Below are 13,800 nucleotides of genomic sequence, written 5' to 3'. Positions count from 1 at the left end.
TAAAGCTAATGATCTTTAGAGGGTCCATATAATCATAGATTGCACATATTGCAGAATTTTAATGCTACTGACACTCAATCATCATAGATTGCACATATTGGAGCATTTTAATGCTACTGACTGTCAATAAGCTCAGACAATTCATTTTGTACTATTATCAGCCACATAACATCAATTTTCACCGCCTAGCTACACATAAAAATGAGATTGCAATACACATAGATTTACTGACCCTCAATAGCCTAAATGTTAATTTCTTAATTTGTTAAAGCTACTAACCCTCAGAATTTCTCAACCATTGAGAATAATTAAAATTTCTCAACCAAAATCATTTATCTGAGGGAGAGACTATGACAACACGAGGCTGAAGGTACTGACCCTCAGAATTTCTCAACCAAAATTTCTCAGGTAAAGCTGCTAAACATAATCAAATTTCGACAGTGTTGAATGCATTGCACAAAAATCAGACCATAGTTATTGACCTTCAGTAACTACAAATTTATCTACTGACCTTCAAGACTATAGCTACTGACCCGCCGGTGTCTCGCCCTTACTTCGCTGCTGGGGTCGCTCCCTTGGTTCGCTGCTGGGGTCGCGCCCTTGCTTCTCCTCCGGGTCGCGCGCTTGCTTCGCCGTTGGGTAGAGCGCTTGCTTCGCCGCTGGGTAGAGTGCTTGCTTCGCCGTTGAGGTCGCGCCCTTGCTTCTCTGCAGGGTCGAGCGCTTGCTTCGCCGCAGGGGTTGCGAGCTTGCTTCTCCGCCTGATCGGGTCCTTCTTCGCCGCCGGATCGGGTCCTTGCTTCGCCGCCGAGTCTCCCCCTTGCTTCGCCGCCAGGGTCGCCCGCTTGCTTCACCTCTGGGGTCGCGCTTGCGCCCTTGCTTCGTCGCCTAGATTCACCGGAGCCCTAGATGTTGATTTAGTTCAGACGGTTTAGATTTTGGGATCGCTTTGATTTTGGGAGAAATGGTTTATATTGGTCAGTGGCATGTTTGGTAATTTTTTGAATACTTGAGAGTTATTTCTTTACGATTATGGCCGCACGGACTCAGTATTTTGGATTTTGCTATTGGTAATTAATAATTTCATTTTGTAGTTATTGGTCATTATCCCATTTCTTTTTTGTTCATTAAACTTTCCAAATTACCCCGTACCTTGTATCATAACAACTAGAGCTCGATCTTCTTTCTCTATTATCTTCTCTCTCTTCCCTTTTGGAAGATCATATGGGGTGTGACCAAGTTGCACATACTCACGTTATGATTTACATGAAGGAGGTCCATTTTATTTGGTTAGAAAATTAAAATCATGCCTGATTGACTTACTAGTATAGCCGTATATATAGCTAGTATTCAGTGTGATTCACCTGTGATTCTGTGATCGATGCTTCCGGTAGTAAAGTTCTCTTACTCCTCGTCCTTTTTTATTGTTTATTTTACCCACTCCTCTTAAAGGAAGGAAAATAGCATTTCAGATCTACTTCCTGCCCAAGAAGTATACCAGATCTACTTCCTGCCCAAGATATATATATAAAATTGTTAGTTATAGATTTGATGCCAGGAGCAGTGACGTAACCGCACCTGATTGGAAGGATCCTGCAGAATGTAAGGAGAAATGGAGCATTGACTACTAGCCTTCTTTATTGGGAAATTTTGTGCATAAATACTCCCATGGAATGGACAGTAGCTACCACACCACCTAAAGCTTCATATCTAAGCTAGCTCGTTTTGTAACCCTTATATTCATCGATCAAAATCATCAAAACCTTTCAATGGCAGATGAGGTTGTGTTGTTGGATTTCTGGCCGAGTCTATTTGGGATGAGGCTGAGGATCGCTCTAGCTGAGAAAGGCATCAAGCACGAGTACAAGGAGGAAGACCTCAAGAACAAGAGCCCACTTTTGCTGAAGTCGAACCCGGTTCACAAGAAGATCCCGGTTCTCATTCACAATGGCAAACCCGTCAGTGAATCCCTCATTGCCCTCCAGTACATTGACGAAACTTGGAATGACAACGCTCCACTGTTGCCCTCTGATCCTTATCTCAGATCCCAAGCCAGGTTCTGGGCCGAATTTGTTGACAAAAAGGTAGTTACTGGTTTCGTGATACGTACAAATATGTTGATGGGTTTAGGTCTAGTGTTTTCAGGTTAGTTACTTATTTAATCCATTATTATTTTTCTCTTTTATGGTTTTTGCAGGTTGCTGATTTTGGGAGGAAGGTATGCATGACCAAAGGAGAAGAACAGGAGGCAGCAAAGAACGGCCTACTTGATTGCATTGAATTACTGGAAGGAGAACTTGGAGAGAAGCCTTACTTTGGGGGTGAGACTCTTGGTTTCGTGGACGTGACACTCGTTCCCAGCTATGGTTGGCTTTCCGTGTACGAGAAGTTTGGCAACTTCAGTATAGAGGCAGAGCACCCAGTATTCATAGCTTGGGGGAAGAGGTGTATGCAGAAGAAGAGTGTGTCCAAGTCTCTTCCTGACCAGCAAAAGCTCTATGACTTCGTTGTGCAATTCATGGAAAAGGCTTGAAATAGAATAGATGGCATCGGAGGAAGCATGCAGGGCATAATAACTAATAAGCAAGTGATGATTATCATCCGTTGCTTCTTCTGCTTTTAATGTTTCAACCTCTTATGAAGCTTTGGTTAAACTTTAGGGTTGTTTACATGTACAATAACGGGCAATTCACCAAGCCCTCCACATTCGGTTTTTTTTTTTGGATTAATTTCAGTTTACTCCCCTGAAGTTTGGGGGTGTCATCATTTCACCCCCTCTACTTTTAATTTTGAATTTTTACCCCCCAAACTTTCCAATTTCAATCAGCCGTGTCTAATTTCTCCTATTCCGTCCAAATTGGAAGTTAACTCTGACTATCAGACCCACTTCAAGGGCTAAAATAGTCATTTCAAGACAATTTTTTAAAAAAAAAAAAAAAACTAATTTCTTCTTCTTCCTTTGATCCTCTTCTTGTCTCTCTCATCTCTGACGGGCAGCCCCAAAGACCCTCCTCTGATTCAGGCTGTGATGTCAGCTCCTCCGTTCATCCCACCAGCGACTGCTTTCTTGTCTTCGGTGTCGATCCGTCCCTCTCCATCAAAAACAAAGTACTCTGGAGCTAAATCCTCAACATCCACCACCTGAAATCAACTCCAACCAAAATTCCAAACCAAACCCATCGCCCAAAATCCACAAAAACCTACTTGAAACTCCTCAAACTGCAACACCAGAATTCAATCACTACACAATTCACCAACAAATCAAATTGCAACCACTTACCACGGAAATGAATAAATTCTGACCCCTCCTTTTCACTTCCATATTCTTCCTCCTCCTCCTCCTCTCTTTCACTTCGGAACCCCAAAAATCTCCACCTCATTTCTTTTCACCCCAATCCACCATTGCATTAAGAATCAAAACGTCGTCGTATAGAGAAAGGGAGAGAGAGAGAGAATGGCGTCGGCGGCGGGGAGAGTAGATCTGGATGGCAAGCAGATAAAGCCGATGACGATATGCATGATTGGAGCAGGAGGGTTCATTGGGTCCCACTCTGCGAGAAGCTGATGGCGGAGACGCCGCACAAGATTCTAGCCCTAGACGTGTACAATGACAAGATCAAGCACCTGCTGGAGCCATCGGATGGTCATCCTTGGTCCGATCGCATCCAGTTCCACCGCCACAACATCAAGCACGACTTGCGCCTCGAAGGCCTCATCAAGACCTCAGATCTGGTACCTCATTCTTCTCCTTGTTCTTCTTTCTCACTCTAGTTTTTCTCTTACCGCTTTGTTTTTTGACGGCTCAGATTTTGTTGCAGACCATCAATCTCCCACGATCTGTACTCCGGCAGACTACAACAAGCACCCGCTGGACACTATCTACAGTAACTTCATCGGTGGCTATGGCGATGGGGAGGGAATTAGAGATGGAGGAATGAGAGGCGGAGTTGATGATTTCAATGTCGTCCTCGTCAACGACATCGTCTAGGGAGGAAGAGGAGAGTCGTCTTAATCAGGGGCCATGGTGGTGGTGAGGCGGTGAGAAAGAGAGAGAATAGAGGAGATGAGAGAGACAAGAAGAAGAGGATCGAAGGAAGAAGAAGAAATTATTATTATTATTATTTTAAATTTTGTCTTGAAGTGACTATTTTAGCCCTTGAAGTGGGTCTGATAGTCAGAGTTGACGTCCAATTTGGACGGAATATGAGAAATTGGACACGGCTGATTGAAATTGGAAAGTTTGGGGGGTAAAAATTCAAAATTAAAAGTAGAGAGGGTGAAATGATGACACCCCCAAACCTCAGGGGGTAAACTGAAATTAATCATTCTTTTTTAATTTCGATTCCCTTTGTTGTAAAATTCTCAAACGCAGAACAGCATTTAAACAATTCACTTGCACTGGAAATTAAAAGAAAGTTATTCTAATCATATTATATACTTTTAAAAAATTTCCAATTAAGAAAAAAACAACAACAAAAAAAGAAAATGGGGCTTGACCAAGCCCTTCATATATAGTATGGGGTACTTTGTTGTACCTCTGATCCTGTTTCTTTCTTGTAACCCTGTTTGCTTTTGTAGTCGAATTATGACATTTAATTTGATGTTAACAATTTTCCTTTTGGACAATAAACTGTTGTTAAGTTGTTGAACAATTCTTAGGTTCACTTTTAGGGTGAATGAGCAAATTCACCCTCTCTTACGATTAACGCATAATAATTTTATAATTTTCTAATCCAACCATTCATATTGTATAGCGTAATATAAAGATTAGCTCTGTAAAAAATTAATTAAATTGAAGACCTTTTAGTTATTCATTTCTAATGAAATACATGGACGGTTCATTATAGTAGTAGTAAGTGTTGTTAGAACCATCCATTTGTTTGATTCATTTAGATAATTAAACGATTTCCGATTCGATTGATTTTTTACAGTGATGATCTCTAAAGGATAATTTAAGATATAGACGGTTGGATTATAAATTTATTAAGTGAAAATATGTTAATCGACAACGGGGGTGAATATACTGATTCACCCTAGGGGTAAACCTAAGAATTGTTCGAAGTTGTTATATGTAGCTAAGAGTTCCACTACAAGAGAAAATGTCATCGGCGACGACCCAAAGTTGTTGTAAAAAGTCTAAATTTCTCGCTGAATTGAAAATGCGACGACTTTGGGTTGTCGCAACCAGTTGTCGCCTTATGTGTTTTACTGATTGTCAAAAGCGACGAAATTACACGGTTATCGCTTTTTCAATATGCGACGCAATCAGTTCCTGGCATATCATAAATTGTGAGACACACAAGTGTGTTACCAAAAACTATATGAGAGACTTTATATTTGTTACTATTTTTAATATACGACGCTTCATTTACGTCGCATATTCCATCTGCGGGGCTTGCATGTTTGTCACATTTTTAATAAGCGACACAATTCGTTCCTCACATATGACATCTTGTGAGACATGTGTGTTACAAAATGCTATATATGAGACTTTATATTTGTTACAATTTGTAATATACGAGACTTCGTTTATGTTGCATATGCCGTCTGCGAGAATTATATGTTTGATCAAAAAATAACTGCAAGGTTTTATTTTTGTTGCATATATTAATATGCGATACATATGTATTTGTTGTAGAAAATTATATGCGAGACTTTTGTTTGTCTCGTATAATTTGTTGTAGAAAATTATATGCGATACATATGTATTCAAATATACTAATTTTTGATCCTAAATAGAATTTGTTATTGTTACATTGCATAACTAGTTTTTTATTTACTCTATATCTTTGATATTGGAAGGTGTTATTGTTTTTTAAAGAAATTTTTTTTTTCTTTAGGGGAATGACGAACAAATTATACTGATCAATCAATATCTTTTTCTATATTTTTTTATTTTCTGTTATATGTGGTTTTAGTTGTTTATCCTTTTTAATTAATTTTGGTTTCGTCGTATTTTAATATATATAAAAGGTATCTACATAGAAAAGTTCTATTTTAACTGACAAAATCTTTTCTCTTCAATATAGTATAGATTACAACCAATTGGCCAGACCCTTTATGCCATGTTTCATTTTGGTTTGTTCTGATACCATTGTTAATTATTTTTTAATACTAAAAGAATATTATAATATAGAGAAAAAAGTCTTCTTCTCTTTTTTTTTTTTTTTAGGCATATAGTGAACTTAAAGGCAAGGCTCCATTCTAGCTACAAAACCACATCACACGACAAACCCCCGAGTTTGAATTTAAAGACTTCACACCATAAAAGGTTACCTTTGGATTTCGATTCGGGGTCGATGGCTGGTTCACCGGTGCAAGCAGTAGCAAGGTCGTGTTGTAAGGAACAATCCTTGGCATGATGCCAATACGAGTATATTTAACAACTTAAAGGCTGCCTCTTGGGAAAGAATATTGAGCTTCAAATTATAACAAACTCATTCTCCCTTCAAAAATTGAAGACAGTACATTGTGTTGGCCTACTTGGCCACGCAGAACACAAAGCCGAAACAGATTCATTCCCAAAAGCCAAGATCTAACAGTACATTTCTCATTGAAATTGCTCTTTCGGGTATAACCGTATACATAATATGAACGAGCAATGCCTTGATTTCCACAAAAGTAAAATAGAATAAGAGAAGAACCAATCTGACTGTAAACCAAACAACCATATATACTAACCCCAATCTTGATAAACTAACATTACGCAAACATACATGCAATAGCATATAAGATAAGACCACACCAATTGGTGAACCTAACAGGGGATGCAAGACCTCAAAAATGCATTTTTGATTCGATTTTAAGAACCTAAAGCACTGAATACTGATTTCTTTCAGTAAAAGGACCGAGTTTACTTAGACCAATCGACATTAGCAGTGAAATACAAAATGCTAAATGTAGGTTCCTTATAACTGACCTCGCAAAATTTCAATCTTTCGCTTTGAACTGATGCGAACCAATCTACAACAACAATGAGAACCCACAAATTACCATCACAACGGTTTGATCCAATTGCAAAAGATGTAGTAGTTAAACATAATATCCGTACATGTTTCCATCTCCTCCCCCGTTTTCGACCTACCACCACCACCTTTAGATAAACTCTCATCAGATCGATATGGAGATTGGGTTAGGTTTCGCTCTTCAACAACTCCCAATTTCGGTTCGAAGAAGGAAATCGATCTCCCCTTTGGGTTTGCTTTCATTAGGTTAGGTTTCGCTCGGTTGAACTTTTGCAGCAGCAACCCATAAGTCTGGTTGCATGCACCTAAGACTAGCTATCAATTTGGTGCATAAGCAGTGACGTACTGGGCATCTCATTGGAACCATCTCGAATATTTGGACCAAGTAACTCTATCTCCTAGTCTCCTACCTGTTCTTTAATCTTCACTACGTTGACTAACGAATTCTTTTGTTTTTGAATTTTTGCCTATAAATACTAGTCCCAGCCACACAGCCCTTCATATCTAAGCTAAAGCTGCGTTTCAGAATCCTCACCCTTGCAATTTCGGTTATCATACCAATATCTTCAAAGACTTCGATGGCGGATGAGGTTGTGTTGTTGGATTTCTGGCCCAGCCCTTTTGGGGTGAGGCTGAGGATCGCTCTGGCCGAGAAAGGCATCAAGTACGAGTACAAGGAAGAGGACCTGGAGAACAAGAGCCCACTCTTGCTGCAGTCGAATCCGGTTTACAAGCAGATCCCGGTTCTCATTCACAACGGCAAAGCGGTCTGCGAGTCCCTTATTGCGCTTCAGTACATTGACGAGGTTTGGAACGATAAGGCTCCACTCTTGCCCTTTGATCCTTACCTTAGATCCCAAGCAAAGTTCTGGGCCGACTTCGTGGACAAGAAGGTAACTTCGCTGACTTCTGTTTAATTTGGAATATGTTACATGTTTGCTGTTGTCCCTCATCTATATTGTGATATGAAATGGTTGAAAACATGAGACACAATTGAGTTCTGTTGTGGAAAACTAACAAAACATTGTCAAATGTAGTTTAGACTTTAGAGTTTCTGAAACTTTTGGTGATGGAAATGCAGATATATGATTTGGGGAGGAAGGCATGCACAACTAAAGGAAAAGAACACGAAGCGGCACAGAAGGAATTCATGAACTGCATTAAGTCGCTAGAAGTGGAGCTTGGAGACAAGCCCTTCTTTGGGGGCGAGACCCTCGGGGTCGTGGACGTGTCACTCGTTCCTTTCTTTTCCTGGTTCTCTGTGTATGAGAAATTTGGTAACTTCAGTATAGAGCTGGAGTGCCCAAAGTTCAATGCATGGATTAAAAGGTGTTTGGAGAAGGAGAGTGTGTCCAAGTCCCTTCCAGACCAGGATAAGATCTTTGAAATTTTTGTGGATATCAGGAAAAAGCTTGGAATGGAGTAGGATGTGATCTATCCATCAATGGCAATTTGATTGTGCTTGATCTGTTTTTTTCAAAGATTCAACCTTGTTCTGGGTTGTGTTGTATTTTTCAAAAAAATATAAAGGGGCGCTTGACCAAGCCCATAGTAATTGGTACTTTGTTGTGCCTTTGGTCCTGTTTTTTTCTTGTAATATTGTTTGCTTTTGTAGTCGAATAATGACATTTTGTGGTCAAGTTGTTGTGTGTAGAGCAAAGAGTTCGAATATTCTCGATCAGTTTCTTACCCTAAATGAATTTTGTTCTTGTTACAGTGAATAACCGTTTTTTATTTATTCTAAACCTAGCTTTGAGATAGGAAAGTATTAGGTTATTGCATAATAAGTTCATTTAGGGTTATCGCCCGCCATTATGGGATGAGACGGACATTAGAATGTGACAATTAAAACGGGGACAAAATTGAGGTCATCGCCGGCCAGAACTCTTGCATGCACAATAATCCACAAGCTATCTCCCTTGAATGAAACGTCAAATGGACGAGGTCTTAAGCTATCTCCCACAAAAAGAATTTCTATTAAGTTCTGCAGAGGCATTTAATTTGTACAATCTTGAAAATATCGACAGAAAACAAGAAAACTATAACTACAAGTCTTACTTTTCTCTGCTTCTATCAAAATCTTGAAAGACTTCAATGGCGGATGAGGTTGTGTTGCTAGACTACTGGCTCAGCCCATATGGGATGAGGCTGAGGATCGCTCTGGCTTTGAAAGGGATAGAGTATGAGCGCAAGGAAGAAGAGCTGAACAACAAAAGTCCACTTTTGTTACAGTCAAACCCGGTTCACAAGAAGGTCCCGGTTCTCATTCACAATGGCAAACCAATATGTGAGTCTGTCGTTGCGCTCCAGTACATTGACGAGGTTTGGAAAGATAAGGCTCCGCTATTCCCTTCGGATCCTTACCTCAGATCCCAAGCTAAGTTCTGGGCTGACTATGTTGACAAGACGGTAATTTGTGTTTCAACATGTTTGAGGTGATCATATCATTGGTTGCAACTAGTAGTTGAAACTATTTGACGGAAAAAAAAAAAGTCGTTGAAAATAAAATGAGGGAAGTAATAGGGTACTCTCTGTTTAAGTTTGTGTCTCGTCACCAAAATATTTTTTGGGATTTTCTATTTATGCATATCAAATTTTGGGTTTAGAACATCAATAATGGGTTCCATATTTGAGCTCTTTAGACAAAATTTAGGGAAAACCTAAAATTAAAAATGTTATATCCAGACAAACTACTACGCTCATAAAATAGGAAAGTAGCTAGAAGCTTCTAAATCTGATGAGAGAGTGTGACTTCTAGAAACTCCTAATGCTTTACATAACTGGTGGGTTGTATATGCATGGTTCCCTAGAGTATTGAGTATCGTTGAATTAATATTTTTTAAATAGCTTTTAATTTAACATTTAGCTATTTTTTCAGCAAGTTTGTTGAAAAAATAGGGAATACCATTACGAATGCTCTTTTTGTGGTGTGCATGGTTAAGTTTTAATACTACAAATATTTATTATGAGGATAGTGTTTTTCTTGACACATATTACATCATTTACATGTAAACATGAAACGACCAGGTTTTGGATATAACTAATCAAACCCATTGAGATTATTTTTGCTCTGATGTCATGAAGTGTGAGAGTTGTGATAAACTCAAATTACGTTAATCAATGGAGTTTTGAAAAACCGAGGAACAGGAACTTGAGTAGGTAAAAAATCTCTCATGACCTCCTATTAAAGTTCAATAATTTTTCTGAGACTGTGGGAAATGCAGATCTCTGGTTTTGCGAGGAAGTTATGGTCAGGGGCCAAAGGAGAAGAAATGGAAGCAGTAAAGAAGGACTTGTTTGATTGTCTCAGGTTGTTTGAAGGAGAGCTTGGCGATAAGCCTTTTTTTGGGGGTGAGACTCTTGGACTTGTGGATTTGGCACTTCTTCCTTTCGCTTCCTGGTTTTCTGTCCACGACAAATTTGGTACCTTCAGTTTAGAGGCAGAGTGCCCTAAGATCCCTCCTTGGGTTAAGAGGTGTTTCCAGATGGAAAGTGTCTCCGAGTCTGTTCCAAGCTCGGATCAGCTCTATGACTACGTTGTGAAGATGAGGAACAGTAGACAAGAGTAATGATCCTTACTGTCTTATTTCGGGTTCTTCATGCATGTTTACAAATAAAGGGTAGTGGATTATTACCCGTCGATCATTATATATATTGTTATGATTCTTAATCCTGTTAAATGAACTACCAATATGTTTTGGTATCATTTGCAACTTACTCCATGTGGGAGCTGTGCTTTCAATGATGTCCCTATACCCTTTCCTTTTCCAAATCTGTCTACGAAATACGAACTTTGAACCAGAGACGTGCTTTCTGGAACTGCCATTTTATAATTATAATTGGTTTGCTGGTTGAATGTGAAAAACATCTATGGTTCAAAATCAATTGTTCTTCACTATATCCCTAGCTAGTTACCCTCATAATAAAGAGTCTATGGAAAATACTCTAAAATATTATTAAGATCAATAAGCACTTTATTTCTTGGCCGGAACGAATTATGATAAAATACAACTTGTTTATCTCGACGAAATAGACGGAATGACTATCGCAATTATAAAAAAGGAAGTGAAATCCACACTCTTCATTTTACAATCCACACTCCATGTTTCCTTTTTTGGTAACTTAAATTTTATTTTTACTAACTTAAATTTTGTCTTTTTATGAAAATTTTAACTAAAAAAGGAAAGAGATGGTGTGGATCACAAATTAGGGAGTATGGATTTCACTCCCCTTATAAAAATATTCACAACTTTAAGTATCTTATCAATGGCTTCTCTTGCATAAATTCAGAAACAAAGTGAGTCAAGTTAGAAGAGTCGCCTATCTCTTTCTCTCTGACCTAGGGTTAGGGTTAGGGTTTTTCTGTGCAATTTTTTAAAGATGAGTTCTGTTGATGCCATAGCTGCTCATCTTGCTTCCTCCCTTGCTATCGCTGAGGGAAAAAAGCAACTCGATCTACGGCCTACACAGGGAAAAGGTCTCCGCCAGGCAGATGTTTTCTTAGTGGGAAAGCTTCTCACTGCTCGGGAGTACAAGATTAGATACTTCCTTGGGATGTTTCGCAATGCTTGGAGAGTGAAGGCTCGCCGCAAGTGGATGGGGCTGAAGGGCAGCAAATCCTTTTCACGATGTATAATGCTGCTGACTGTGATCGAATCTTACAATCATGCGCCAGTAGCCCTAGCCTACTATGACAACGTCGCTGATATCGAGACTGTACCGTTCACCTCGTTCTCCTATTGGATCACGCTGCAAGACATCCCACCAGACCTTCCAGTCTGAAGGGGTGATGACGATGATTGGCTATATTCTTGGGGACTTCCAAGAGAATGACAAACCTGGCAAACGGGTTGGAAAGCTTCGGATTAGAGTTGAGATCCCGTTCAACCGTCCTCTGTCATTCAAATGTTGGAATTGGGTAGAAGATGGTTGAATTCCTCTGCAAATTCAGGTACGATAAGTTGTTTGGTCGATGCGCTACTTGTGGATTTGTCGAGGGTCGGATTGCGAAGCGATGATTTCATGGTGGGTTTGTGGGTGGTGGTGGTGGGGTTGGGAGGTGTGGAAGAAGAAGGAGATGAGTGGTAGGGGTTTTGAAGGGAGAGTTAGTACAGTTTTGGGTGGACGCAGAGGGAAGAGATGCTGCATCTTTTCTCTCTCTACATAGCTCATTGAGATCAAACTGGGAAGACTAGAAACATTCAAAGATGCAGACTTTTTGTTGTTCTGAGTGAAGGATACAAAGATGCAGACTAGAAACCCAATAAAGCCTATTACTTTTATCAATTGACGAGGGCCCAAGTTTCAGGCCAATTTGTTCACCGATTTGATCATGGTACCTAGAAAAGGGTCCATTGGTCCATCAGAATCTGAGCCGGCAGATGACCGGCGATGGATTTTGCTTTATCACAGTAAAAGTAATCTGCTGCAGCCTTGGATTTTGCAGGTCAATTCAAAAAAAAACTAATCTTTATCAGCAAAATGATGCATCTAGCTAGATCTATTGTGAGTTGGAGTGGGACGAGGTAGTGTTAGGAAGAAGAAGAAGAATGGGAGTTAGGAGAGAGAGCTCTGTTCATGGCTCGTTTTTTGTTTTTTTTTTGTTTTTAATTAGTTAGTGTGAAAGACTATTCTGCCCTTGATAAAAAATTTAAAAAAAATTGTCTCCACGTGCTTGCCACGTTAGCAAACAAACAGAGCCGTTGGGGATTTTTGACGGAACTATCACGTTGATGTCAAAATATGTCTATGGGTATCACACTGATATTTTTGAGAGTTCGGGTATCAAATTGGCCTTGGCAGCATAATTTTGGGACGGTGACAGAATTATTCTCTTTTACATTTCTGATGTGGGATGTAATATACATATTGCTTCTCTTGATGCCTTTTGGAGAGCATGAGAGGGTGGTCTCCCAGTGAGATATCAGTTGACCTCAACTATGACAAGGTAGCTCGGGTATTCGTTGAGGTAATGCATGTTGAAGGCGGGACCCATCTTGTAATGCTAACTATTTAAAAGGTCATTGCTTATGCTTGGTGGTATGTAATACAAGCAGTATGTACAAAAATGAAGACCAAAACCATATTAACCTTACTATGAATACCTCTTTGGAATAAAGCTCATGACTACCTCTTGGGACTGAAGTCTATAAAATGATTACACTACCTAATCACCCATAATAAAGTGATCATAGATCCACCACTTCTTAAATTTCATCGACTTTGATTAAGTAAGAAATGAGGATGACAGTACATCTTCTATTTCAATGGTTCGATCTCAACAGCAAAAGCCCTAGCTTAGACACGATCCCCATATGAAACATAACAAGAGCAACATATATGCGAACAAGCCAAGCACAAGTTCACTAAAAGCCTAATCTCAATTTACAGCACTTGTCCATCAAACAATCTCTACTGGAACAATAGCCATCTCCTATTGGCAACCTCTATACCATAATTTTGTTAAGCTTAATTTTGATGGCTCGGTAAAAAATGGTTTGGCTATTATTGGTTTTGTTTCTAGAAATTTGGATGGGAACCCCCTTTTTGCAGCTACTAAAAAATTAGGTTCAGCTCATGTTTTAGTGGTTGAGGCTACTGCTAGCAGAGATGGTCTTCAGGCGACTTTATTGTACAACTATTCTCATATCTCTGTGGAAGGGGGTTCTAAGCTTCTTTTGGAATGCATTCTGGACAAAGTTGTAGTTCCTTGGAGAATTTTAACTTTGATGGAAGATATCAGGACCTTATCCTCCCAATTTTCTTCTATCTTTTTTAGACATATTTATAGAGAGGCAAATTTTGTTGCTAGCTGCCTGCTTTAGGTTAGGAGCTTTCA

At 39.4% G+C, this 13,800-nt stretch overlaps 3 protein-coding genes across 3 annotated transcripts; all 3 read left to right on the top strand.

Moving 5' to 3' along the window:
- Window positions 1-1,673: 1,673 nt before the first annotated feature.
- Window positions 1,674-2,915, top strand: LOC112166387 (probable glutathione S-transferase). The gene is made up of 2 exons (XM_024303230.2): window positions 1,674-2,081; window positions 2,195-2,915. The coding sequence occupies exons 1-2, from the start codon at window positions 1,767-1,769 to the stop codon at window positions 2,528-2,530; spliced, it is 651 nt and encodes a 216-aa protein (XP_024158998.1). The 5' UTR covers window positions 1,674-1,766; the 3' UTR covers window positions 2,531-2,915.
- Window positions 2,916-7,470: 4,555 nt separating this feature from the next.
- On the top strand, window positions 7,471-8,560 carry LOC112165481 (probable glutathione S-transferase). The gene is made up of 2 exons (XM_024302002.2): window positions 7,471-7,855; window positions 8,044-8,560. The coding sequence occupies exons 1-2, from the start codon at window positions 7,541-7,543 to the stop codon at window positions 8,386-8,388; spliced, it is 660 nt and encodes a 219-aa protein (XP_024157770.1). The 5' UTR covers window positions 7,471-7,540; the 3' UTR covers window positions 8,389-8,560.
- A 496-nt stretch (window positions 8,561-9,056) lies between these two features.
- LOC112165482 (probable glutathione S-transferase) lies at window positions 9,057-10,531 on the top strand. Its single transcript, XM_024302004.2, has 2 exons — window positions 9,057-9,371; window positions 10,187-10,531. The coding sequence occupies exons 1-2, from the start codon at window positions 9,057-9,059 to the stop codon at window positions 10,529-10,531; spliced, it is 660 nt and encodes a 219-aa protein (XP_024157772.1).
- The last annotated feature ends 3,269 nt before the right edge of the window (window positions 10,532-13,800 follow it).

Source organism: Rosa chinensis, chromosome 5 (assembly GCF_002994745.2).
Source record: "Rosa chinensis cultivar Old Blush chromosome 5, RchiOBHm-V2, whole genome shotgun sequence".
Classification (NCBI taxonomy): Eukaryota; Viridiplantae; Streptophyta; class Magnoliopsida; order Rosales; family Rosaceae; genus Rosa; species Rosa chinensis.
The sequence above is the reverse complement of the archived record's forward strand: the minus strand, read 5'-3'. Positions and strand labels throughout refer to the sequence as shown.